Source organism: Oryx dammah, unplaced genomic scaffold (assembly GCF_014754425.2).
Source record: "Oryx dammah isolate SB20612 unplaced genomic scaffold, SCBI_Odam_1.1 HiC_scaffold_8, whole genome shotgun sequence".
Taxonomy (NCBI): domain Eukaryota; kingdom Metazoa; phylum Chordata; class Mammalia; order Artiodactyla; family Bovidae; genus Oryx; species Oryx dammah.
Window position 1 is genome coordinate 49,225,303 of NW_024070192.1, and position 24,691 is coordinate 49,249,993.

At 53.8% G+C, this 24,691-nt stretch overlaps 1 protein-coding gene across 4 annotated transcripts in view; it reads left to right on the top strand.

The window, feature by feature from the left end:
• MYO19 (myosin XIX) overlaps nucleotides 1-24,691 on the top strand; it is a 33,112-nt gene that overhangs the window by 1,261 nt on the left and 7,160 nt on the right. For 2 of the 4 annotated variants that reach the window (XM_040244125.1, XM_040244126.1), the window contains 18 exons: nucleotides 779-932; nucleotides 5,553-5,691; nucleotides 6,032-6,180; nucleotides 7,628-7,741; nucleotides 13,644-13,776; nucleotides 14,699-14,768; nucleotides 15,295-15,397; nucleotides 16,074-16,170; nucleotides 16,293-16,369; nucleotides 17,823-17,913; nucleotides 18,364-18,535; nucleotides 20,499-20,572; nucleotides 21,180-21,301; nucleotides 21,451-21,564; nucleotides 21,769-21,945; nucleotides 22,261-22,413; nucleotides 23,255-23,362; nucleotides 24,199-24,269. In XM_040244125.1, coding sequence (XP_040100059.1) covers nucleotides 921-932; nucleotides 5,553-5,691; nucleotides 6,032-6,180; nucleotides 7,628-7,741; nucleotides 13,644-13,776; nucleotides 14,699-14,768; nucleotides 15,295-15,397; nucleotides 16,074-16,170; nucleotides 16,293-16,369; nucleotides 17,823-17,913; nucleotides 18,364-18,535; nucleotides 20,499-20,572; nucleotides 21,180-21,301; nucleotides 21,451-21,564; nucleotides 21,769-21,945; nucleotides 22,261-22,413; nucleotides 23,255-23,362; nucleotides 24,199-24,269 — 1,976 coding nt within the window. In that variant the 5' untranslated portion in view covers nucleotides 779-920. The other 2 variants (XM_040244127.1, XM_040244128.1) reach the window with 2 other exon arrangements.

Here is a 24,691-nt window from a genome sequence, read left to right on the forward strand (position 1 = left end):
AGGACCCCTCATTCTCATCCCTCATTGCTGGGGATGTGTGGGGCCTGAAAATTCTAAGAGTCATTCACAGTTTTTCAGAGATTGGCCCAAACCCAGCCTTACAACACCCCCCTCTCAGATGGATTCTCCTCCAAAAGCTTGGCCTTCTTAAAGCTGACACTGAACTGTTCCACCTGATCAGTGCTTCCAAATGGGTCATCCATCTTTCTTACTAACAATGTTTCTCCTCTAAATGAATATTCAGATTTGGACTTTGTAGAGTGTTTTCACCTGATTGACCTTCACAGCCGCTCCCTGCAAAGTAGCTTTTATTATCTCCATTTTCCAGATGAGGAGGGAAGGTGAGGTGGCTGATCAGGTGAAAGACTAAGCTATGGTGTCTGTCCCACACAACCACTTTCCTGGGATATCAAGAATTGACTCCAGTCTTCCTGCCCCACTGAATACTGGCTGTACTAAGATGGAATATTTCTGTGTGCCTGAGAGGCTTCTCTGCCTTCCAGTGTCCTCAGCTTCCATGGCACACTGACCCAGAAAATTTGCAGCCCCACCCCAAGCCCTGTAGTGAACCTGGCCCTGAAGGAACCCCAGGAGGCTCTTGTAAAAGTTACCTTCGTTCCCTAATTGGCAGGGGGCAGGACAAAGTCTTCCTCTCTGCCCAGGCTCGCCCTGGGTCTCATTTTGGTTCCCGGTGCTCGGTGGGAGGAGCAGGACTGAGTCACCTTGGAGAAACCCTCATCACCTGTATGCGGCCCTTATCTTCTCTCTTCTACCACAGGCTCTGGGGTGGCTCATCTCAGAGATTCCTTGGGAGCTGAGCCCTTCGCAGGATCCATGCCCCAGCCTGTGCCCCCATGACCAGGTGGATAGCATTCCACGTACCCGTGACCCAGAATCCTGGCTGACCACACTGAAACAGGATGCTCCAGCAGGTAAAGTCCTCACCCTAAGATAACCCAGACCCTCAAGTATCTAAGGCAGCTCCACCTCTTTCGTTTACCCGAATGATGCTTCCACTGCCCTGACCTGGAAGGGAGGGAAAGACCCCTTTTCTGTCTTTAGAGAGGCACCTCGGTGCCCTTTGTCTGTGGCTGAGAAGCTCTTCCCGACACCTAATTTGAATACCTCCTGTTGTGGTTTTTAGCTCTTTTCCCTAGGATGGGTAAGACAAGCTGGGTGAGGGAATCCTTGGGGTGTTTTGGTGACCTTACAAGCCTGAACCTGTGAGGGAGTCCTGAGAGATGCTCCTCACAGCCTGAATTGTAAAGACAAGTTGGAAGCCTGGGGCTTCTAAGAGGAGGTGTTCTTTAAAGCTGAGCCTTAAAGAAGTAAGAGTTGGGACTTCCTCGGCAGTCCAGTGGTTAAGACTTGCACTCCCATCGCAAAGGGCACTGGTTCAACCCCTGGTTGGGGAACTCAGATCCTGCATGCCACATGGCCCAGCCAGAAAAAAGAAAGAGTAGGAATTAGTCAAATGGAGAAGGAAAGTAAGCAGTCCAGGCAGAGTCAGCCTGTGCAGAAATGTGGGAGAAGATGACCTATGTGGAAATAGACAAGAATTCTGATGAATGGATCACAGGGAACGGGGGGGGCTGCTAATGGGATGTGAAACCCGCCCTTTACTGTGGGCCTCTGCTGCTAAAGGCTCCTATGGCCCTGGGCCTGCAGGATTCCAAATCACCCTTCCCTGTGGAGCCCCACCTCCTACCTATATCATCCTTCACTTGCAGCTCTTGGTCCAGAGAGAATGCCAGATATTAGCTGAATTTTTTAATTTACTGAGTGTTGCCATTGGACCATGAAGAAGGAAATGGCAACCCACTCCAGTATTCTTGCCTGGAGAATCCCATGGACAGAGGAGCCTAGTGGGTTACAGTCCATGGGGTCGCACAGAGTCGGACACGACTGAAGCAACTTAGCAGCAGCCGCAGCAGCCATTGGGCCAAGGCAGATGTTTAAGTTGATTCCTGGACTAGTGGAGTCCCAGGCGAGTAAGGCAGGATAACTGAATGTGAAGTCAGCCAGCCTCAAGGGAACCCTGGTAGACTCTGCTGCTTGACCTCTTAATCCTTTGGCTCGTGAAATAGGCTTGAAGGCCAGAGAGAAGCAGGCAGGACAGCTGCCTACTCCAGGCTTTTTTTTTTTTTTTTTTTGCAGAGGGAACTTTTTTATTGTCCATTTTTAACTTCTTTCTCATTTAAAAAACAGTAATGTTTATCAGGGCTTCCCGTGTTGGCTCAGCAGTAAAGAATCCACCTGTAATGCAGGAGATGACAGTTCGATCCCTGGGTTGGGAAGATCCCCTGGAGAAGGAAATGGCAACCCACTCATTCTTGCCTGGGAAATTCTATGAACAGAGGAGTCAATCAGGCTGCAGTCTGTGGGGCCACAAAAGAATCAGACATGACTTAGCAACTAACAAACAACCACGTTTATCATAACTATACTAGCAGCTCCTCTGTGCTGCACTCTTGCTGTATAGTGAGCACTATACTAAGCATTTTACACATATAATTTTGTTGAGTACTTGAGAAGGATACAGTATTACATATCCAATGCCAGTATATTGCATATAGGGCTCAGAGCAGTTAAGTGACTTATTCAAGGTCACGTTCATTACAATGATGTGGGAAATACAGATAAGCAAAAAGAACATAACAATTACCCATAATTGTACTGCCCATAGATAACTGACATTTTAAAGAATATCCTAGATTTTTCTCCCTAAAAATTTTTAAAACATTTAAAGATATCATTCTCTTTGTAACCTGCTTTATTCAGTTGTAAGGAGGTAGGTTAAAGCGTCTGCCTGCAATGCGGGAGACCCGGGTTCGATCCCTGGGTTGGGAAGATCCCCTGGAGAAGGAAATGGTAACCCACTCTAGTATTCTTGCCTGGAGAACCCCATGGACAGAGAAGCCTGGTAGGCTACAGTCCATGGGGTCGCAAAGAGTCAGACATGACTTAGCGACTTCACTTTCACTTCACTATAATTTAAGGTACTATTTGGATGCTTGGGGTTTTTTTGTTTGTTTGTTTTGCAATTGTAAATGTTTCTATATAAACAGAACATTCTTATGGCCTTTACATAGTATCATGTTCTAGAAGAAGAATTGCAGGGCAGTTTTAAGGCCCTTGGTATGAAAAGTGAAAGAAAGTGAAGTTGCTCAGTCGTGTCCGACTCTTTGCAACCCCATGGACTGTAGCCTATCAGGTTCCTCCATCCATGGGGTTTTTCAGGCAAGAATACTGGATTGGGTTGCCATTTCCTTCTCCAGGAGATCTTCCCTACCCAGAGATTGAACCTGGGTCTCCCACACTATAGGCAGACACTTTATCATCTGAGCCACCAGTATCTTTTTGCCTAATTAGAAGAGCTACTTTTTAACAGAATAATAATAGCAAACTTTTGGTGGCAGAAACCAGATGTTTTTTCTAAATACTTTATGTGCTTGTTAGCATCTACGAGATCTACCACTATTCCCATTTTACAGATGAGGAACATTGAGGTGCAAAGAGACTAAGAAACTTACATAAGATTTTGTAACTAGGATGTGGTAGAATCAAGATTCAAACCCAGACAATCTAGCTTTCAAGTCCAACTCAAGAACCATGATACTCAGCTGCCTGTCTGGTTGGATCAGATCTGTTCATAAATTATGGCTGGGTGTGAGTGATTTCCTTTTTCCACTAGGGTAGAGGGATTTCCATGGACACAGTCACGCTCTGACCTCAGCAGTTAATCCTGGAGATAAGAGTCTGCCTTGTGCATGCTTTGTGGTGGGCCTAAGTTCAGAGAACAGGTAGCTTCTTTGGAAGGAAACTTATCACTGGGCCTCTCAAATGACACTTGCCACTTTTGTTGGAGATTTTTGAACTCTAAGGTTCACTGGTCTCATTAGAAACTCGCACATAGGAACTCCCGTGGTGGTCCAGTGGTTAAGAATCCACCTGCAGGGGACACGGGTTTGATCCCTGGTCCAAAAAGATCCCATATTGCCACGGGCGACTAAGCTCTTGAGCTGCAACTGCTGAAGACCGCTTACCCCAGAGCCCATGCTCGGCAACAAGAGAAGCTGCTGAAAGAAGCCTGTGAACCCCAACCAGAGAGTAGCCCCGGCTCGCTGCAACTAGAGAAAGCCCCCGCACAGCAGTGAAGACCCAGCACAGCCAAATAAATGAATAAAAATGTCCAAAAAAGAAACCCATGCATGTTATATCACAGACCCCTTCCTCCAAAAGCAGATTTCAGCCAGGTTACTGCCTGCTCCGCACACCTTCCCTGCAGCCCCCCGCGAGAAGAGAGGAGAAGTGGGATCACAGGAGGAAAGTGGGGAGAAGTTATGTAAAGCGTTGGTATCAGGGATGGGCAAGGGAGAGGCAGAAACGGCCTCTTCCCGCTGGTGCTTGTTCTTGACCTCATCTGCTCTCAAGTAGACCAGGGCAGCAGGAGCTAATTAATTAGGCTAAATTCAGTCTCCAGAGGCAGGTGATGAAGGCATGGTACTGCCTCACAGCTGATTTTTCACCTCAAGCTGATATCGTCTCTTTCAAAAAAGGCCCAAACCCTGGTTCTTTCCCTTCGCAGTACCCCCCACCTCGGGCCTCACCCCCACCAGCCCAGTAAGGCCGGGCACTGACTCACCTGAAAGCTGGAGTGCATGGCAGAGGAGAAGGGATCGCATGTATTGATTTCCTGAGTACATGCTTCCCTGATGGCTCAGCGGGTGAAGAATGCGCCTGCAGTGCTGGAGACACAAGGAATGAGAGTTTGATCCGTGGGTCAGAAAGATCCCCTGGAGGAGGGCATGGCACCCCACTCCAGTACTCTTGCCTGGAGAACCCCATGGACAGAGGAGCCTGGTGGGCTACATTCCTACGGGGTCGCAAAGAGTCGGACACGACTGAAACAACTAACACTTTCACGTTGAGTACATTCTCTGTGCCAGGCACCAAGGGCTTTGCTTTTTTGCCCCCAACATTTATTTATTTGGCTGCATCAGGTCTTAGCTGCTGCATTCAGGGTGTTCATTGCCTCGTCTGGTGTCTTTCCTTGCAGCACAGAATCTCTGGTTGTGGCACGCAGGTGCAACACTTGGCCTCTGCAGGTGTGGCCCACTGCGTCCAGAGCACACAGGTTCAGTAGTTGTGGCTTGCGGGCCTAGTTGCTCCACAGCAACATGGAATCTTAGTTCCCCAACCAGGACTCAAAAAAACACATCCCCAGCGTTGCAAGGCCGATTCTTAACCACTGCTTCACCAGGGAGGTCCCCAACTAAGTGCTTTCCATATCTCTTTCTTGTTTTTCTTCCAAACAACCTTGTGAGTTGATTCTGTTTTCCTTTATTTACAAACAAAGAAGCCACCACTTAACCTCAGAGAGGTTAAGAAGCCTATGCAGGCTCACAGGTCTAGTAAATGGCAGAGGTACAATTTGAACAACCAGACTGATCCCAGAGGCTGGTTTTCTATCTCCAGTACAAGCCCTCACCCTGACGGAGCTCCTGGCCGGTCTGAGTCCCGGCGCTTCGGGTCCTGTTTTTCGCTCCCAGGTTAATGGCCAGGGTTCAGGCTCTGCTGCCCACGGCGGGGAGTCCCTCAGGGAAGACCTGCAGGAGTTCCTGGGTGGGGAGGCCCCGTTGCAGCAGCTCGATGACCTCACCAAGGTGAATCCTGTGACACTGGAGACAGGTATGCCTCCCCCACCCACCCCACCCCACCCCAGAGGGGTGCACTTTCTCCCAGAGGGTATTCAGCTCCGCTGCCTCCAGCCAGACAGGACCTGGACAGCCAGGTGGGCTGCTCCAGACCCCCGCCTGGCGGCTGCCCCCAGGCTTCCCAACACAGGCTTTGCTCCAGATGTGGGGTTCATCTTAATTAGATCTTCCTCATACCTGCTCATCAGGGAGAGGCTGGGATCTCATGGCTCTTGGCTAATTGCAGAGGGAACTCTAGTAGGTGAGGTGTTGGTCTGTACATGTGGCTGTGTCTCCATCTGAGCCAGAGTTTGCTAACAGCACCCCTGCCTCAGTCCTGAGGTGTCTGCAGGCCCGGTACATGGCTGACACATTCTACACCAACGCTGGCTGCACCCTGGTGGCTATGAACCCCTTCAAGCCTGTCCCTCAGCTCTACTCACCCGAGCTGATGCAAGAGTACCACGCTGCTTCTCAGCCCCAGGTGAGATGCCCCGCTTCCCAGGGAATCAGGGCTCCCCCTCCTCCCCGTGGGCATCTGGCAGCTTCGCTGTCCTTATCTGTGTCTTCATCAGCTGTGCTGTCTTTCAGAGTCTACTGGGGCGGTGACCTGCCCACCAGAAGCTCACAGAAGTTTGGACACAGGCCAGGAGGTGCAAAATGAGAGATAAAGCAGTATTTGCCTAACTGATTTTGGAACCTAAAATAGAGACATTCTTGTTTGTGAATTTATTAGTCAGAAAGAATTTCCCAAGGCACATTTGTGTATTTAAAAACCACTTTTTGGGGAAAAGAAAAAATTACGTGCGGTAAGGATTGCCTTAGAAAATTCAGCACATGTTCGTCTCCACTGATTGAGATGAGGGGTCACATCTTACACAAGTGGGGATGAAGCTGGTGCAGGCAGGGAACAGCCCAGCTGATGTTAGCGTGCAGGGAGAAGCCAGAGCAGACTCGAGGGCGGGAGCAGGGTGCTGTGGAGAGAAGCACAGATGGGGGCGGGAAGGTGAGCTACTCCAGGGCTGTTGCCAGAGGGCCTGCACCACAGCTGAGAGTCCACAGAGCTGCTTCATCAGGGTGGGAGTGGGGCTGTGAGCGGAGCCCGCCGTGGGGATGAAGCTGGGGGACTTGGGTTAAGGAAGGTGAGATGAGCGGCTGAAGGGCTGGAGGCTTTGCAACTGTCCAGGTGAGAAGTAGGTGGGGTGGGGGCCTAGAGAGAGAGAGAGAGATGGTTCTGACAGCCTCCAGAACGATGCCCTCTCCCTTCAGGAAGCTGTAGGCAAGCGGTCATTGCTGGCAGAGCCGCACTGGGTCTGCATGGACTAACCTGGCTCATCCAGGGTTTGTATCCGGATGGGAAGCCAGGAGGTCTGGCCTGAGAGCCCATCTTACCGACTGCCTCCTCAAAGGCAAAGCCGTGTGATGGTCCCCTCTGTTCCCTCAGTGCCCGGCTTGATGCCCAGCATGCAGAACAATTAATCCTTGTTGATGGAAAGGAGAACAGTAACATTGGAATCCAAATCACACAGATGCCTTTATTTGCTGAGTGGCCTAGAGAAGGTTATTTAACCCATATGAACCTCAGATTTCTCATCTATAAAATGGGGTTAGTTCTTAGGCAATAACTGGTAAGAGAGTTCTTGCAAATTGCAATAACATAAGAAAAGTAGCAGAATAAAACTATTGACATAAGATAAGATGGGAGGATAACGTGTTAATGTCACAGACTGGTCAAGGCCAGCACTGCTTCCAAACAGAAGATGAACGGGTCGCACCCACAGCTGGGCCTCACATTGTTATACCAAGAAGCTTTTCTAGAGGAAGCCTCCGCCGCTGCTGTGGACAGGCTCCCCATTGCAGCCATCGCTGGATCAACCACTCCTCGCAGACAGGGGTTTGCTCCCATGACCTTTTACTCCTTGATGTTTCAGACACTGAAGCCCCACATCTTCACTGTGGGTGAACAGACCTACAGGAATGTCAAGAGCCTGATGGAGCCGGTCAACCAGTCTATTGTTGTCAGTGGAGAGAGTGGTGCTGGAAAGGTAGGCGGGCCTCCTTCCCACCATGTCAGCTTCATGACTGGCTGGACGGTCAGACAGGCTGGGCTGGGGCTCCGGGGAGTGTCACTCTTGGAGTTGGCGTGCAGCACTGGGTGGGACCTGGGCAGGAGTCAGGGGTTCTAGGCCAGCTCTTCTGCCAGCTCTGCCCTGACCTGAGGGGAGAGTCTTTCCTCTCTGAGCCTTCATGTCCTCATCGGAGGACTCTCCCAACTCTGACAGCCATTGGAAACTAAAGTCAGCAGTTGGGGGTTCCAGCATAGCGTTGAAGAGCACATCAGAACAGTATTTAGCTCTTGCAGACCTCAGTTCTTCCACGTGTAAAATGGCAAGGAGGGAAGTACTGGCACGTAGCTCACGGGGGCCTTCTGTGCACGTAAGGTGCTTGATGGCGTGCTTGGCACTCGGCAGCACTCCTCCAGAGTTGGGGTTCCAGTAAGGAAGCAGCCCGCCTGCATCTCTGATGGCAGGGGCGGTGCGTGGGGCCAGCTGAGGGGAAAGACAGAGTCTCCTGTGCGGCCATGCAGTCCCCAGGTGGCATAGTCAGTCCAGGTGACGCGGACCATTGTGCACGGATGGGTGAGGAGTCGCGCAGCTGTCAGAGGCCTGCTGGCCAGGGCCTCGCCCCCTTCTTGTCAAGCCTCACCAGCCACCCCACCCTTTCCTCCACGTTACCTTCTCAAGGGATTCTTTGGACCGTAAACCCACTCTGTCTGCAGTCACCCATGAAAGCATTGCCAAGCACCGAGGCAGGTTCTAGGCCCTGGGCTAGCCAGTGAGGAGTAGCAAGGGGAGAAACAGAGATAGCCCAGTTGGTAAAGAATCCACCTGCAATGCAGGAGACCCTGGTTCAATTCCTGGGTCGGGAAGATCCACTGGAGAAGGGATAGGCTACCCACTCCAGTATTCTTGGGCTTCCCTTGTGGCTCAGCTGATGAAGAATCCTCCTGCAATGCAGGAGACCTGGGTTCAATGCCTGGGTTGGGAAGATCCCCTGGAGAAGGGAAAGGCTACCCTCTCCAGTATTCTGGCCTGGAGAATTCCATGGACTGTATAGTCTATGGCGTCACAAGGAGTCAGATGCAATTTAGCAACTTTCACAACAGCGCTTGGCCCAGTGGCAAAGACAGACAAGAAAGCAGATGAAGACTGCACGCTCTAGGGATGAGGCTAGGACTTGAGTACAGAGGTGAACTTCGAGAGCTGTGCCGAGGCTGCTGGTGGGGTGGTGATGCTTGGCTCCTGGATGAAGCCCATTGTCCTCCAGAATTGCTCTGGGGAGCTGAGGCTGGACCTGGCCCTAGACCCAAACTAGCAATATAGTTACATACTTCAAAAATCAAGCAATACTACAGGGCTTACAAAGAAAAACAGCAGCCCTGCCTTGTGTCTCTCAACCCTGTTCCCTGTCTCAGGGGCAACTACCTTTCCATCTTAGCAGTTTGGGTATGGCCATCCATGTTTCTAAACAACGTGCTTATGTAATTAGTTACTGATTTTTCCCTTTTGAACCTTCTCTGTTCACTTCCTACTTTGACGGTGTAGCCCTGTTACCCTGCCCCCAAATGCATATCTTATGATTTCTAAGGAGGTTAATATCTATAGTGCTCATTTACAGCTATGTACGTATTGTTCACAGCCAAGCACTATAATATTCTATGATTATATTTCCTTTCTTGTATGATTTTTACTTTCTTCTTGATAACTCCTGCTTATTTTCACTTGTATAGTTTTTATATACCTGTTCTTTATTATCAAACTTGTCACCAGAACTGGGAAATGCCTGCCCAGCTGACAGGTACATCAGGTGCTTTTTTTCCCCTGGTGATGCCCTAGCTAGCGCTCTCACGTCTCCTCCATCTGGACTGGTGGCTGCCAAGGGCTACTGGGGAGCTATTACCCGGGAGCTGTCTGCCTCGCTCTGGGGATCCAGAGTGCCATCCGTCCTATGGTAAGTCCCCTCTTGTTGGAGTCCAGTGGCTTCCTCCTCTTGCTTTACTGCCTTGTTTTACTGGACCATTTTCTTTAGTAGCTTCTCGACAAAGGTTACACGAAGGACATATTTTGAGTTGTTGCACATCTGCAGATGTTTATTGTGCCTTAATTCGACATGTTGGCTGGATATTCTGATCTCAAGTTGGAAATCATTTTCTTTCTGAATTTAGAAGTGATTTCTTTATGTATTCTTCAAGTGTTGATGTGAAAAGTCCCAGTCCATAAGTGGCAGTTTGTATTTTCTTTCCAAAAGTTTTTAGGGTCATCTTTTCTATCTATAGGTGTTGAAATTCACAGTGATGTGTCTTTTCTCTCTTACTATGCTGGATACTTTGCGTAGGTCTTTTTAACCTTGAGACTCATGTCCTTTAGTTTGGGAAAATGCTATATCTAATAATTTAATGATTTACACCCCTTGTTTTATACTTCTGGAATTCCTATTAGTAGGGAGTTTGATAAATTGTCTAACGTCCTATTTTTCTTACATATTCTTCTATCTCTTAATATTTTATCCTGTCTTCTGGGAGATATTCTGTAATTTATCCTTCAGTTCTTCGTAATTTTGAATTTTTATTAAGTAGTTTACTTCTAAGAGTTCTTTCCTGTTCTCTGAGTGTAATTCTGCCCCCAGCATCTTGGTCTTACTTCCTCTCTCCTCTTTGAGGACCTTTCATGATTTTTACTTGGCTCCTGCCCTTTTCATTTCTGTTTCCTCCTAGTCCTTTTCCTCTTTTGTTGTGATACTTGCCAGTCATGTAAAAGAAGTTTACCAAGTAGTTGATGATCTTTGAATTTCTGTTCATACTGAAGAGTAAAGCCTTAAGCAACTGATTAGACTCTCTTATGTTTATGGGCAGGATACCATAAACATAAGAGATTATGAAAGAGTCTAGAAAGCTACTTCATTCACCAGGGGTAGCTTTCTAAACCTGTAGGACCCTGAATGCCCATAACTCTTCTCATGAGCTTGTTAGTATCTCCAGAAAAGATTTCATCCAATCTCTTTCCTGAGAGATGGAAACGGCAGTTAAATGGAAATGATAAAAATTAAAAACATGAACAACTCCTTTATGCTTATCAGCAGCTTAGACATGCAGAAGAATACATCAGTGAACTTGAGAGTGGGTCAATAAAAGTCAAAAAACAAAGAGGAAATTGAGAAACAAAGAGAAAAAGTGCGTTCAGGAGCTTTGGTGCAATATCAAATGGTTTACCACACTTGTAATTGGTGTCCCAGGTGAAGAGAGAATGTGGGTCGGAAGTATTCATAATATCCTAAGAAAATTACCAAAAGGTGGCAACCACAGATCCTTGTTCTTAAATGCAATTGAAAGGAGAAATAAAGTCAAAATTAATAGTTTGATATTTGTACATTCAAGTACATGTGGAATTGATAGGGACTCTCTTCTGAGCCATAAAATGAATCTCAATTTGAAAAGATTAAAATATAAACTGTGTTGTAAATATCCTTTGGGTCAAAGAAGTAATCACAATGCATGTTAGAAAACACTTTGAACTGAATGAAAAGGAAAGCACAACATATCAAAATCTGTGCTTTAAAAAAAGAAAAAGCAGTGCCTGGAGGGAGATTTGTTGTAGCTTGTGTTAGAGAGCACGAGAGGCCTGTGCACCACAACTGGAGAGAAGCCCCACTTGCCACACCTAGAGAGAAGCCCACACGGCCACCAGGATCCAGCACAGCCAGGAATGAAGGAGTTGTCGCTGCTGAATCGCTGAGTCGTGTCCAGCTCTCTGCAACCCCACGGACCGCAGCATACCAGGTGTCCCTGTCCTTTGCTATCTTCTGGGGCTTGCTCAAACTCATGTCCATCGAGTCAGTGGTGCCATCCAACCATCTCATCCTCTGTTGTCCCCTTCTCCTCCTGCCCTCAATCTTTCCCAGCGTCAGGGTCTTTTCGAATGAGTCTGCTCTTCGCATCAGGTGGCCAAAGTATTGGAGTTTCACTTAAGCATCAGTCCTTCCAATGAATCTTCAGGGTTGATTTCCTTTAGGATTGACTGGTTTGATCTCCTTGCAGTCCAAGGGACTCTCAAGGGTCTTCTCCAGCACCACAGTTTGAAAGCATCAGTTCTTTGGCTTTCAGCCTTCTTTATGGTCCAACACTCATATCTGTACATGACTCCTGGAAAAACCATAGCTTTGACTATACAGACCTTTGTCAGCAAAGCGGTGTCCGTAGTTCTTAAATAAATAAATATTTGTTTAACAAAACACTTAAGTAGAAACAGAAAAAAATAATAAAGTAAGTAAAATCAATGGCTGTCTTTTTTAAAGATCAGTAAAATCAATAACCCTCTACTCAGACTTTTTTATCGGCCATGAGGCACAGCTTGTAGGATCTTAGTTCCTCGACCAGGGATCGAACCTGAACCCTCTGCAGTATAAGCAGAGTCCTAACAACTCAACCGCCGGGGAGGTCCCCCTCTAACCAGACTTAAAGAGAGAAAAGGACAAATTACAAATGTCAGAAATGAAAGAATAGGCATAACTAAAGATCCCACAGATGAGATTTCTCATTAACTTTATTTCAATAAATTCTCCAATTTAATGAAAGAGTATTTTGAAATATGCAAACAGCTGCAGCTCACACAAGAAGAAATATATAACCTCAATATCTAAATTTCTGAGGCAAATTTAAATCATAGAACGCCCCAGACTCAGGCAGCTTCACTTTGTGGATTCTTCCAAGTGTTTAAGAGCCTGATGCTGGGAAAGATTGAGGGCGGGAGGAGAAGGGGACGACAGGATGAGATGGTTGGACGGCACCACCAACTTGATGGACATGAGTTTGAGCAAGCCCCAGAAGATACCAAAGGACAGGGAGGCCTGGCGTGATGCAGTGAGTCATGAAGAGTTGGACACGGCTGAGCCACTGAAGGGCAGCTACAACCAAGTATTTCAGAAATTAATGTTACCAGTTCCATACAGATTCTTCTAGAAAACAGTAGAGAGGGAACACCTCCCACCTCAGAGCTAGATCTAAAAAAATATTTACCAAAAGAGCAACCAAAAAAAAAAAACAACCCCAAAACAAAGCTACAATTAAAAACTTAGGTCTAGAGCAGTGACGAGATCCAGAGTCAGTATATAGAAATCTCTTGTGGTTCTCTGTCCTTGTGACGAACAAATGGAAATTAAAATGTAAATAGACCTCAGCTGATTATAAAAACAGTGGGAATTTTATAATTCGATTGCCTGAGTATAAATCAGAGGCCTATCATTTACTGAATGAGTCATCTTCAATAAAATTTAGGTTTTTCTGATGCCCGAGTTTCATCATTTAGAAAGCACCTGCATCTGTAGGGCTGGTGAAAACATGTGTGGCTCAGTAGCCTGCTCAGGTCGGTGTGGGTGGTCCTCCTCTACCCCAGCCCGTCATTTCTCTTTTTTCTCTTTGGCCACGCCGAGTCTCCATTGCAGCTTGCAGGCGTTCTCTAGTTGTGTCCCACGGGCTTCTCTTGTTACAGAGCGCAGGCTCTAGAGCACGCAGGCTCAGTAGTTGCCACTTACCAGCTTCTCTAGTTGCGGCTCTTGGGCTTAGTTGCCCCACGGCACGTGGGATCTCAGTTCCTCAACCAGGAATCGAACCCTTATCCCCTGCCTTGGAAGGCAGATTCTTAACCCCTGGACCACTGGAGAAGTTCCTCACTGCCGCCCCCCAATTCTTAAATGCATCCTCAGGAGCTAGGAGAAGCAGAAGTCAGTTTCCCCATCACACAGGTGAGGGACACAGTTGAATTCAGCTTTCAGCCCTTTGATCAGCACCATGGATGGCAGACAAGAGGGCGGTCATTGGCCCCCAGTCCCCCTGGCAGGCTCACACGTGGACGGAACATGGGCACAGCTCCCACAGGGCCGTTTCTGCCGCAGACATGGACATCCCGCTGCCTGATGAAGTTCTACGCCGTGGTGGCCGCCTCACCCACGTCCTGGGAAAGCCACAAGGTTGCCGAGAGGATTGAACAGCGCATCTTGAACTCCAACCCCGTCATGGAAGCTTTTGGTAAGCCCGGTGTCCTCCGCACAGGTCCCCCGCTCCGTCTCCTCTGGAATTTACCACCTTCCGGGCAGGGGAGCAGTGCTTTGAGACCTTCTCTTTGTGGGGTGGAGAATGACTCATCATTCACTGCCTTGGATCCAGAACCACGCCTCCCGGGTTCCCTTAGCCTCCTTCCAGCAGTGGTAGCCTCACTCTGTTGTCCCCTCCATCTCGCCCAGGCAGAGGGAGCAGAGGTGTGGGAGAGGCTCGCCCAGTCCGTGTCCCGTCCTTCTGCACAGCTCCCTGATGGCTCAGAGAAGGGGACATGTCTGAGGATGCACGGCAGTCATGTCCATGTTGGCACTCTAGATGCCGCACCTTACTGTCCGCCTCAGTAGTAACCGCTTGTTTTTTTGAGGGGGTGGTGGGGCATGCTGGGTCTCTGCTGCTGCAAATGGGCCTTCTCTCGTGGCAAGTGGAGGCTACTCTCCAGTTGCAATGCACAGGCTTCTCATTGCAGTGACTTCTCTTCTTGAGCACGGGCTCTAGGCGAGCAGGCTTTGGTAGTTGTGGCACATGGGCTTAGGTGCCCCGAGACACATGGAATCTTCCCGGACCAGGGATCAAAAACCTGGGTCTCCTGCATTAGCAGAAGTATTTTTAACCCTTGGACCACCAGGGAAGTCCCGACATCTTGTTTTTCATCCTTTCCCTTCAAACAAAAATCCCTGACTGCCTAGATTGGCTCTTCCCACTTTGCCAGGAAGTTCTAACCCAACCGAATCACACTTGCTAAAAGCCCAAGTGCCCAGTCCCTAGCCCTGTCCCCTGTGACCCGGAAACCAGTAGAGGGGCCTGTAGGTGACTTGAGGATAGCGACGTGGCCCCCGCAGACCTGCGGCCACCTTAGCCCACGGGGCCTCTGAACAGAAGCTGTGGTCCTTAGGGAACGCGTGCACGCTGAGGAACAACAACAGCAGCCGCTTCGGGAAGTTCATCCAGCTCCAGCTGAACGGGTAATCTCTGCGGCCACCCTGGCTGCTGGGGGCCGGGTGGGCTCGGGGGCAGTGCCCAGCCTGGGCAGCCGCCGCGAACAAAACCCCACCACTCCTGGCAGGTCCGTATGTGGGATGAGTGAACCTGCATGTACACTTTGAACCTGGGGAACTCTAGCTGCCCCAGCCCGAGGGACCCAGGGACAGTGCCTGTCCTGACACGTGCCTTCTGGCTTCTGCCCTTCGCAGAGACTTCTAGTTAAAACTGTCAGCTCTCGGCCACATCTCTGAGCCTGAGGCTGGGGCTAAGTGAGGCACCGAAGCCTGGGCCCTGTCCCTGAGCTGGTTGGAGGGGACTGTCCCGGCCCATCCCCTCCCCACCCCTGTCCCCACCCCAGGACCTGCTGAGTGGTCCTCCCGAGTCCTCTTGATGCCCTTTCCTTAAGTAAAAGAGCTGGGGCGAGGCTGCAGCCTGGCACACAGTCAGTTCCCAATAAATGGCTCTGGAATGAGCGGGCCACTAATGGGCCAACCTGCTTGTGCCCAGGGCCCAGCAGATGACGGGAGCTGCCGTTCAGACCTACCTCCTGGAGAAAACGCGAGTGGCCTGCCAGGCCCCCGGCGAGAGGAACTTCCACATCTTCTACCAGGTGGGTCCCAGGCGGGGCCCGCAGCTGCCCAGGTGCAGCGTGGAGAAGGCTCTGTGCCTCTCAACCTACCCGCCCCCCCCGCCCGCCCTGCTTCCTGCCTCCTGTTCGCCCGGCTTTCAGCGCTGCCACCCCACTTACTCCCACAAACCTCGCCTCACACTCACGCCTCGCCCTGGCCCTCAGCTCCCAGGGCAGTCCCAGGCCTGGAGGTGCACTCGCCTTCTCTTCCTGTCAGAGCGTCCTTGAGGCTGGGCCTGTCTCCACACAGGAAACGCTCACCTTCAGACGGAGGGCTGTCCTGGAACGGCAGCTGCCTCCACCAACCGAACAAGGCCTTCTTTCTTCTAAACCGTGCCCCCTCCTTCAGACCGGGGGTCCCCCGAGGCATGGACAGTGTCTCCCTGCTCTCAGATCGGGACCGGGGGCTCCCCAGACGGGGTTAGGGTTTCCTCCTCATGCCGCAGGCCCCATCAGTGAGTGGGTTTTTTTTTGCACCGAGTGGAGACTCCCAGAACTGTTTGCCGCTGCGTTCGTGCCCCCGCCCGCCCGTGGCTCCCTCCAAGGGTCCTGGGGGTCTTGTGGTATGGCTGCCGCTCCCCCCACCGCCCACCCAAGCCCATGCAGGCCTGGGCATCCCCAGGACCCCCGCCTCAGCCACCCGCCTCCACCCCCACAGATCTACAAAGGAGCCCATGCGGAGGAGAGGGTCCAGTGGTGCCTCCCCGAGGGAGCCACCTTCTCCTGGCTGCCCCACCCAGAGAGGACCTTGGAAGGTAGGAGGAGCCTTGCCCGGCGCCCTGGGCTGGCCCAGCAGCACCCACACATCCCCCCAGGGCCCGCTGCCCCCACTGACCTCAGGTCCTGACACAGGGCTGTGGCTTGGATTCCTTTACAGAGGATTGTTTCGAGGTGACCAGGGAGGCCATGCTTCATTTGGGCATCGATGCCCCCACCCAGAACAACATCTTTCAGGTCAGAGGAAAAGCCACACCACTCAGGTGTGGCGGCGGTGACGGGCAGCCCCCTTTGTAGGGCCCTTCTCTCAACTCGGGAGTCTCTTTCCACCTCTCTGCGCAGCGGAGCCTGCAGACAGGGTGTCAGGGTGGACAAGGGCAGAGCACAGAGCGCCGTAGAAGAGACCAGCACGGTGATCCCGGAGGTCAGAGGGAAAGTGCCTGGATCAGTTGTTGCTCTGTTAAATCAGAGCAGAGCAAACAATGCTGCCACATGTTTGTCTAGCGTGTTAAAACTTTTAAATCATCACTCTTAGCTGACTTGTTTTTTTCAGCAGTTCCATGGGTATGGAGATTATTCCCATTCCATGGTTGAGACCTGCCCAAAGCCAGACAGCACTCAGTGGTACAAATAGTTTGTTGGAGACGTGCTGGTTCCAACTTCCCACCTCCTTCTCCTTCCTCCTGGGACTCAGTGCTGGCCCAGGCGAGCCGGGCCCAGTCACCCACAGTGGCAGCCTCCGTTTGCAGGTGGTGACCCCTGCAGAGCAGTGGGGTGAAGTGTGGCCTCCATCTCCACGTGGGGGCTGCTTAGGGGAGGTGGGTCACAGCCAGTACAGGCAGCTTGGCCAGAGGGACGGCACAGGGGACAAGCCCAGGGCAAGTGGACCACCCAGGAGTCTGGCCAGGAGTGCGAGCTTGAGGCCAGAGTGAGCCCTGGCCCATCCACAATCCCCATCAGCACGGTGGTCTCCTCCTGAGGTGCTTGTGGCCTGGAAGCCGGTAGCATGTGGAGCCACCCTTTCTGGGACCAGACAGGGATGGGGGGAGAGGCCCTGCTCTACAGGTGCCTGGTCCAAGGGTTTCCAAATTGCTGAACCTGGGGGTCCTCTTCCTTCAGCCCCTGGGGGCTCCCCCGAGTGGATCGCTGAGTGCAAAGGCAAGGGAGCACCCACTGTACAGAGACCAAGCTCACAGCTCCTTCCCTGGGCTGGGCTGGGCTATCGGAGCCCACCAGTGTCGGGAAAGGGCCAAAGGGCACCAGAGCCAAGCCCCAAGCAGCCACCCAGAAGTGGCGTGGACCACAGGAGACAGCCTGCTCCTGGAGCGGGAGACAGAGGGGCAGACTGGGTGGCGTGGCGCTCCCTCTGGCTGCCCCGGGAGGGATCGGAAGTCAGACTGCCTGGGCTCCAGCCTGGGCTCCTTCTCCTTCACCAAGTGTGGGCCTTAACCTCTGTTTGTGTTGTCTCTGTCACGGGCATCACCATAGCACATGCCTCACTGGTTACACGAGACGACGCATATCAGTTGTGCAGAGTCCTGCCTGGCCGAGTCCGGGAGTAAGTGGGCAGTAAATGAGAGCTGTTGCTATTCTGCTATCGTGATTCTGTTCGGCAGGAGAGAGACCCTTCCCGGGCTGGGCTCCAGCCCTTGAGAAGGTGCCCACTGGGTGTCCTCTCCTGCCCCCTCAGGCCCTGGCTGGATTGCTGCACCTCGGCAACACCCAGTTTGCTGACTCAGGAAACGAAGCCCAGCCCTGCCCGCTGGTTGACGATGCTCAGTGTGAGGGTAAGGACGGGGGGCCTTGGTCACACTGCCCAGGAGCGAGGCAGGCCCCGACCGGAGGAGGGCCAGCGTGTGGTGGGATCGGGTGCAAGGAGGCCAGAGGGTGCAGTTTGGGATCTGTGCCCCTGAAGCTGTCGCTGTAGGGCCCTGCCCTGGAGGGGTTCCTCCTCACCCCATCTCTGCTGAGGCAGACAGCTTCCTTACAGATAAGAAAATGAGAGCCAGGTTGGGGTGGGTGGGTTATGCAGTGCTTTATCCCACTCCTGGCCATGTGGACTGGGACACAGCAGTCCTGGGTTCAAGTCCTGCCCCTGCCCCTGCTGAGTCTCTTCCCTCCCCATTCCTAAGTTTGCTCTGCCCCACTGAGGGGGTCACAGCTCCACCGTGCTGACTTCACGGGGCCTTGTGCAGAGGGCTGTTTGGACAGAGGATGTTCGTGCCTCCCAGGCTCTGTTGGGACGTCTGCCTTGCTGCTGGGGCTCCCAGAAGATCATCTGCTAGAAACACTGCGGATTCGAACCATCCGGGCGGGCAGGGGCCGGCAGGTGTTCCGGAAGCCCTGCTCCCAGGCCGAGTGCGATACCCGCAGAGACTGTCTGGCCAAACTGGTCTATGCACAGTGAGCGTTCTGGGCCCTGCCCTCCTCCCAGATGCCCGCAGTCTGGAGTTGGACCAGACAGAAGCAGACGGGTTCCCTGCCCTGTTCCCCAGCCCCGGGGGGACAGCAGGGAGTGGCTGCTGGGCTTCCTCGAGCAAAGCCCTTGGCTCGATTCCAGAGGGCTCTGCATAGGGAAGTGGCCACAGCCTGGCCTAGATTCAGCGCGTTGTTCGGGGACAGGAGCCTGCCTTCACCTTGGCGATGGGCGAGGAAGGCCTGCCTGGCTGGCCGCTGGCAAGGCTGGCCCAGAGGTGACGTGAGGTCCTCCCAGGTCCAGGCGCAGACCTGTGTGTGAACAGGCTCCTGGGTCCCTGCCCTCGTGCTCTCTGTAGTGGGGTTTTGATAGCTGCTGGTAGAGCTGGGAGTTTAGCCCGCAGCCTTGAGCAACACTGCAGGGAGTGGAGCCCAGAACAGGGAAGGTGGGGGTCGTGGCCTTTCCCTGTTGGTTCTGTGGGCATCTCCATCCTCCGGGCATGCGCTTGGGGGCATTTCTCACCCTGGGCTCTCAGACCCTTCAGGATGCCCCTGAGGGTATCTGGGGCCCAGGAGTCTCTGAAATTATGGGACAGAACACCTCTGTGTGTACGTGTGCACACATCTGAGTGCTTGGGCAGCTGGAGGGAAGTTCCCATTGCTTTCATGAACTGCTCAAGAGCTAAGAGCCTGACCAGCATCGCTGAGGGAGTCGGAACCCACCTCTGAGGGAAAGTGGCCCAGGGCCCCTGGGCCCAGACTGAACCCAGTTTAGCAAGGGACTCTGTTCTCACTCCCTTGAAGCAAATTTCAGGTCAGAATTTCAGGGCAAAGATTTTTAAAGGTTTTGTGTCAGATCACTACAAAATGGGTAGATAAAGCGTGCCGGTCACAGACACGGTGAACCTCTAACCGTGGATCATTCATTCTACACACAGCAAACAGGTCCTTGTATCACTAGGTCTCTTGTTTTTACTACCTCACATGGATATTTGAAGCCCTTATTGCAAAAATAGAAACTGTTTAAAAATTTGCAGAGCAGTTACTTAAAGAAGTCGTAAGGAAGAAAACCCTTGTATCATGTCATCCGTGTCACCACGTTGGATGGCAACCATTCCATCGTCTCAGGGGCGATGGTTGCAGAGTGTAGGGTGTCACTGTCCAGCTGGGGTGATGGGGTGCCCTCATACAGTACAGAGTAGGGGGCTGTCAGGGGGCCTTGAGCTCTGGCCTCCACTGGCCGAGGTTTGCAGGGGAGTCCAGTGAACTCAGTCCTTTATAATCCCACCCAGGCCTGCCCCTCCACCCCTTTTTGTCAAGACAGCAGCTGGGTGTCAGGCCAGTGACTGAGGCGCACCCACACCCTGTCTAGCCCCAGTGTTCCGCAGCTGACCTCAGCGATATGATAGAGTCACTTTCAGACCACCACAGTAAAGCGAGTCGCACAAATTATTGGCTTCTTGGTGCATAGATAAGGTGTATTTACACTATATGGTAGTCTGTTAAGTGTGCAATAGCTTTATGTCTAAAAGAACAACATATAATAATTTTAAAATAGCACTGTTGGAAAAGTGGCACAATAGGCTTGTTCGATGTCGGGTTGGCACAGACTTTCAGTCTGTAAACGGGCAGTAAAGGGAGCTTACTGTGATGTGCCTGCAGCTGGTCCCCTGCTCACTGTTGCTGTGGACCAGCCAGGTCTTCATGTGCCTGGGAACACACGTGACCCCAGCCTGGTGTAGGGGTCACACGGACCCCCACCCTGTCCCAGCAGGTGTAGTGGGCTGGGACAGGATGGGCGGGAAACCAGCGGAGAGGGTTTAGCCCTTGACCTTTCAGGCTCAGAAGACAGGCCCTCCATCCAAGGGTGGTACCCAGGCGGGAAGGGCAGTTCTGCCACCCTTCCAGCTCAACCAGACCCCTGTCACCCGAACCCCCCACACACCAACAGGCTGTTTGACTGGCTGGTCTCGGTGATCAACAGCAGCATCTGTGCCGCCCCCGACTCCTGGACCACTTTCATAGGTAGGTCGGGGCCCCCGGACAGAGAGCAGAGCCCGGGTCTCCTGGGGGCCTCTAGGCAACTCCTGCACCCATCCCCTCCTGCTCCACCAGTGTGGGCCAATGTTGCTTTCTCTGGTGCCCGTGTCTGGCCATCCCTAGCTCTCCAGGCAGGCTCAGCTGGTGCCCGGGTCATGAGGGCCCCTTCACCCCCTGGAGACCCAGATCCAGTCTCAGGAGAGTAGTGAGGAGCAGCGAATGGGCTCGAAGGGCCTCGGGGGGGATTTGAGAACATCTTTGGACCATGGGTGGGACAGTCAGGTAGGGGAGGAAGCAAAGTTCAGAGGCATCAGTAACGTTGGCTCACAGAACGGCGAGCATTCAACGAGTGGCCGTGACCCAGGCCATCCAGACTGGGTGGGACACGGGGTCCCTGGGGCCTGGTTCCCTCACACCTTTGGCCTCTTCCTGCTGAGTTCTGAGGGGCAGGAGGTGGCGATGGGAACCGCCTCCCTCCTTGGGGTGGGGTAGAGTACCCACTCGGTTCCATCCTCAGGCTGCCAAGGGTGAGGCCTCACCCCAGGCCCCTGGAGCCCCACAGTAACCCCCACGGGTTCCCCCGGCCCCCCAGGCCTGCTGGACGTGTATGGGTTTGAGTCGTTCCCCAACAACAGCCTGGAGCAGCTCTGCATCAACTACGCCAACGAGAAGCTGCAGCAGCACTTCGTGGCTCACTACCTCCGGGCCCAGCAGGTGCGCGGCGGGCGGCCTGCGTCCTCGCCCACTCCCCGGCCCCCAGCCCTGTCCTGGGTGCCGCTGGGCGCCTTCAGTTTCCTCTGTGAGTGCTGAGGCCAGCAGGGGGTGACCCCCCCAGAGCTCAGACCCCTGCCCTCCGCCCCCAGGAGGAGTACGCAGCCGAGGGCCTGGAGTGGTCGTTTGTCAGCTACCAGGACAACCAGCCCTGCTTGGATCTCATCGAGGGGAGCCCCGTCAGCATCTGCTCCCTCATAAACGAGGTGGGAGGGTCGCCGGAGTGCAGAGCCCCCTGGGCGGGGCTTTGGGCTTTTCCCAGGACCCCGAGGCCCACCCTGTGCCTCTCTCTCTGTCTGCTTAGCGGGTCCGCCTGCCCTGTGAGCCCGCCGTCGCAGGGGCGCCGTAATGCTGCCATGGGTGGGTTCCCGTGCCCCTCTGCCCTGCGGCTGACTGCCCGCCTCACACAGGAGTGCCGCCTTAATCGGCCAAGCAGCGCAGCCCAGCTCCAGACGCGCATCGAGAGCGCCCTGACCGGCCACCCCCGCCTGGGCCGCGACAGGTTGAGCCCGGAGCCCAGCTTCATTGTGCTGCATTACGCGGGGCCCGTGCGGTACCGCACCACGGGCCTGGTGGAGAAGAACAAGGTGAGGGCCGGGCCGTGCCCGGTGTCACCTGTGAATCCAAATGCGGAGGCGTCGCCGTACGTGTGCAGAAGCATCCACCATGTTCCCTGCCCGCCTGCACATCCTCTCGGGGTCCAGGGTCACCTCTCGGGCCCACCTTTCTGAGGTGTCTGCTACTCCGGCACAACCTGCCCAGAAACAACCTGCCTCACACCGCGTCTCCTGGCCTCCAGGCTCAGACGCAGGCCGGCCCTCCTCCTGGGGCCCCAGTGAGCAGGGCCGGCAGCTCCCCCCAAGCCCCCCGCCCTCACCCGCTGCCCTTTCCTTTCCCCATAGGACCCCATCCCCCCGGAGCTGACCAGGCTCCTGCAGCAGTCCCAGGACCCCCTGCTCAAGGTGCTGTTTCCTGCCGACCCCGAAGACAAGTCCCAGGAGGAGCCCTCCGGCCAGAACCGGGCCCCTGTGTTGACCGTGGTGTCCAAGTTCAAGGTGGGTCTGGCGGCATTGACACCATGTGCTCTCTCATGAGTGTCCAGCATTTACCGAGCACCTCTTGGGATCGGGGCTGTGCGCCCGGCGCACAGCGGAGGCCCAGAGCCATGGTCCCGGTCTGCGGTAGAGACGGGAACCGGGAACCTGGCAGATGAACTGGGCGTCTGTAGTTGACGTGACAGGAAGCCTCGGGCCTGTGGGCAGCGGTGTGCCCTCTCGCCCACCACCGATAGAATGATCACAGAAGGGCAGTGGCTGCTGAACCTCCGCGGCGGCCGGCTGCCAGCTCCCTCACTTCCAGACGGACTCTGTCCTTGGCGCCGAGGGCTACTCTCAGCCCTGCCCCTCGGCCCTCCCCTCAGCTCTGCGGCACTCTCACCCTCCTGCTGCCCCTCTCGGTTTATTCCTTGTCCTGCTTCCAACCGACCTCATCACCTCCCGGGGCAGGGAAACACCTCCCTGTCCAGCCTCAGACACGCCCGAGGGCCCACCCCGTGTCTGCGAGGCACTGCGTTGTGAGATGATGGCGGACAGCTGTGTCGTAGCCCCGGCACACAGAACGGGCTTAGTAATGACAGGAGTCGCCTGAATGAACGACAGGGCTTCTGAGACGGTTCCCTTCTGGGAAGGTTGCCCTGGTTTTATGGGGGGAGCCTGAGACTAGATGCAGGCAGATGGACAAGGTGGAGGGCCACAGGTCAAGAAGGGTCCCTGGGGGCGTGCTCTGGGTATACCCAGTGGGGGCCGCTGGGAGTCCTCCTGGGTGTGAGAGGGCCCTGGTCTCCGGGGTTGCCCAGCCGATGCCCCCGCAGCCTGAGCCGCAGTCTCTCCTCTGCAGGCCTCTCTGGAGCAGCTTCTGCAGGTCCTGCGCGGCACCACACCCCACTACATTCGCTGCATCAAGCCCAACAGCCAGGCCCAGGCGCAGATATTCCACCGAGAGGAGGTAACACTGGGCGGGAGCTGCTCCGTGGAGGGTCCCATTGTGCCGAGAGGCTGGAGGGGTGAGAGACGCCCGTCTGCTCCAAGTAGAGTGGTGTGAGGAGGGGCTTCTCTCCCCAGCTCTGGCAGGACAGTCGTGCACGGTGGTGTGGCCTCTGCTGCACAGTGGCCCGGCCACAGTGCATCTTGCTCTCTGCTCGCCAAGCCACATGCCCTGAAGGACACGCGGCCCAGAGGAACGGGTGTCTTTTGTGATTAGCTGAGAGTCTGGCCTGGTTCTGATGAGGGTGTATGTAGTTCCTAAAATTTGCTCAGAAGCACTCTGTCGCCAGCAGCTACCCTTTGGCCTGTGGAGGGATGTGGGTGAGGTGTGAGAGCTGGACGGTGCTGGAGTGGGTCCCACAGTCACATGGTTGATGTGGCCTTAGGGTCCATGGCCAGGATCATGGCTCTATGGTAAAGACCTTGGGTGGGTCCCGGAAGCGCCTTCACAGTATAACCTCCCCCACCTCTCAGCTGTGACGCACTGTGTTGTCTGCAGAATATAAAATAAATAAAAACTAGGGACTGGATTGGGCTACGTTGTGAAGCACAGTTGGAAGCAGTAAGACGGCCAGCACCGGCCTCTGCTGTACCAGAAGCCAGCCTTCACATAAAGGGATCTGGAGCCTCCGGGACCCCTTCTAGCAGGGAGAGTCTCTCCAGGTCCCTTGATTGCTCGCTGCCCTGAAGAGTGTCCGCCCTCAGGGGAGCCCACAGTTCCCTGCCAGCAGGGCCACTGATGGCATGGTGTCTGGGGCCTGTGGCCCCTGCTGCCCAGGCCATCTCCCCTCCCCACAGGTCCTAAACCAGCTGGAGGCCTGTGGCCTCGTGGAGACCATCCACATCAGTGCCGCCGGCTTCCCCATCCGGTGAGTGGGCCTGTCTGTCTGTCCGGCACGGGGGCGGGGCGGAGCGGAGCCAGGGTGGCGCTCGGGCCGTGGGCCACGGGGCCACGGCCCAGCAGACGCGGAGATGGAGCGAGAGGCTGCGCTCTATTGCTGTGCCCTGTTTTGTGGAGGCACCGGGTCTGCCCTAGAGTCAGGAGAGAAGGGAGGACGTGAGTGGGAGACGGTTACTGATCCTCCAGGTGCAAGGATGGCCTGGTGAAAGAAAAGGGGTAGAAGTGGACTGTGGCGTGGCTGTGGGAATGGGGCCTGGGCTCATGGACAGCGGGTCACTGAGGAGGGGAGCAGTTGACTTCCCGGCCACAGAAGCAACTTCCAGCTTCCATCTGAGGCAAATGGGTGATTCGGACCGTCCGACACAGGATGACCTGGGGGGACGCCCAGGG